This window comes from Capricornis sumatraensis, chromosome 7 (assembly GCF_032405125.1).
Source record: "Capricornis sumatraensis isolate serow.1 chromosome 7, serow.2, whole genome shotgun sequence".
Taxonomy (NCBI): domain Eukaryota; kingdom Metazoa; phylum Chordata; class Mammalia; order Artiodactyla; family Bovidae; genus Capricornis; species Capricornis sumatraensis.
The window spans coordinates 119,961,919-119,963,648 of NC_091075.1; the positions used below are offsets into that span (position 1 = coordinate 119,961,919).

General features: G+C 77.2%; 1 protein-coding gene across 1 annotated transcript; it reads left to right on the top strand.

The window, feature by feature from the left end:
* Nucleotides 1-252: 252 nt before the first annotated feature.
* TMEM271 (transmembrane protein 271) lies at nucleotides 253-1,377 on the top strand. The gene has a single exon (XM_068974862.1). The coding sequence runs from the start codon at nucleotides 253-255 to the stop codon at nucleotides 1,375-1,377; it is 1,125 nt and encodes a 374-aa protein (XP_068830963.1).
* Nucleotides 1,378-1,730: the final 353 nt, after the last annotated feature.

A 1,730-nucleotide genomic window follows, 5' to 3' on the forward strand; every position in this document is an offset into this window, starting at 1 on the left:
CGCGCGCCCTGCGGTCCTCCGCGCCGCATCGGTTCCCTGCGCGGGGCCGCGGCGGCGGCGGCAGGAGGCGGAGGATGCGGGCTCCGACTGCGGCGGCGGCGGCGGCGGCGGCGGCGCGGGCCCGGGAGGACGCGGGAGGATGAGGAGGAGGCCGGCGGTCCGGCCGCGCGGCGCCGGGAGGAGGCGCAGGCGGCGGGGGCGGCGGCGGGCGGCGGCGGGCGCGCGGGGTGCGGGCCGGCTCGGGCGCGGAGGATGAAGTGGAGCGTCCGCGGGGCCTGCGCCGCGCTCTCCTCCTGCCTCCTGCTCGCCTGCGCGCTCAGCGCCGCCGCCGTCGGCCTCAAGTGCTTCTCGCTGGGCTCGGAGCTGCGCGGGGAGCCTTTCCGGCTGGGGGCGGCCGCCGGCGCCTTCTATTCGGGGCTGCTGCTGGCCGCCGGCCTCTCGCTGCTCGGCGCCGCCCTGCTCTGCTGCGGGCCCCGGGACGCGCCCCTCGCGGGGCCGGGCCCGGGGCTAGGGGTCGCCGCCGGCTCCGCGGGGGCTGCGGAGGCCGCGCCCGGCGACCCGGGGGGCGCCGCCGGGCCCTCGGGGCCGGTGAGCAGCCAGAACCTGCTCCTGCTCGGCGTCCTCGTCTTCATGCTCGGGGTCCTCAGCGCCTTCGCGGGCGCCGTGATCGACGGCGACACCGTGTCCCTGGTGGAGCGCAAGTATTCCCACTACTGCCTGCCGCCGCGCGCGCCGGCCGCGGCCCCCGGCCCGGCCCCGGGCCCCGCGGCCGCCGGCCCCGGCCCGGCCCCCGGCGCGCCGCGCGCCCGCGGCACCCTGGACAGCGCCACCTCCGCCAAGTGCCGCCAGCTGAAGGACTACCAGCGCGGCCTGGTGCTCTCCACCGTCTTCAACTCGCTCGAGTGCCTCCTGGGCCTGCTCAGCCTCCTGCTGGTCAAGAACTACAAGTCGTCGCAGGCTCGGCGCGGCCGGCGCGGCCGGCGGAAGGGAGGCCGGGCCCTGGCGCGGCCCCGCGGCGGCCCGGGGCTCCGCGCGCAGCCGCCCGCCTCCCGGGCGCGGCGGGGCCGGCGGGGCCGGCGGGGGCGGCGGCTGCAGCCGCGGCCCAGCGAGGCTTCCATCCTGTCTCCGGAGGAGTCGGACTTCGCCGCCCCGGGGGACTGCGCGGGCTTCGCGACGCACCACGCGGTCTCCTACATCAACGTGGGCGTCTTCCACGCGTTTGACGAGGCGGGCGTGGAGGTGTGCTGCGGGGGGCACCCGTCTGTGGAGCTGCCGGGGTACGCGCCCTCGGACCCCGACCTCAACGCCTCCTACCCCTACTGCTGCCGCGCGTCCTGCGAGGCGGCGCGCCCCTGGGAGCCGGGTCGGGCCTGCTGAGCCCCTGGGCCTGTGCGGACGGCCGTGCCCGTCTCCCTGCCTTGCCGCGGCGGCGAGGGAGGTGGGGGGCTGGCGGGGCGCAAAGCCAAGCCTCTCCGTGGCGCCGCGGCTTCAGGGCGGTCTGGCCCGGCGCCTCTGGGGGGCTCCCCGCCGCGAGACTGGTCCTCCAGTCCTATTATTTCTGTGTTTGGGAGGTTTCTCTTCTTTTCTGTGTCTGCTCGTATCCGGACTCCATTTTAAAGTTTACAATAAATGTTTTGGGGTTGGCTCGCCCCCACCGCACTTCTCTTTGGCAAGTCCGTTCCCTGGGCGCCCCCGAGGCCCAGGCCCGGGTGGAAGCTCACCCAGCGAGC

Coding starts and splice junctions, on each gene's coding strand:
- TMEM271 (XM_068974862.1), top strand. CDS start 253: ATGAAGTGGAGCGTCCGCGGGGCCTGCGCCGCGCTCTCCTCCTGCCTC.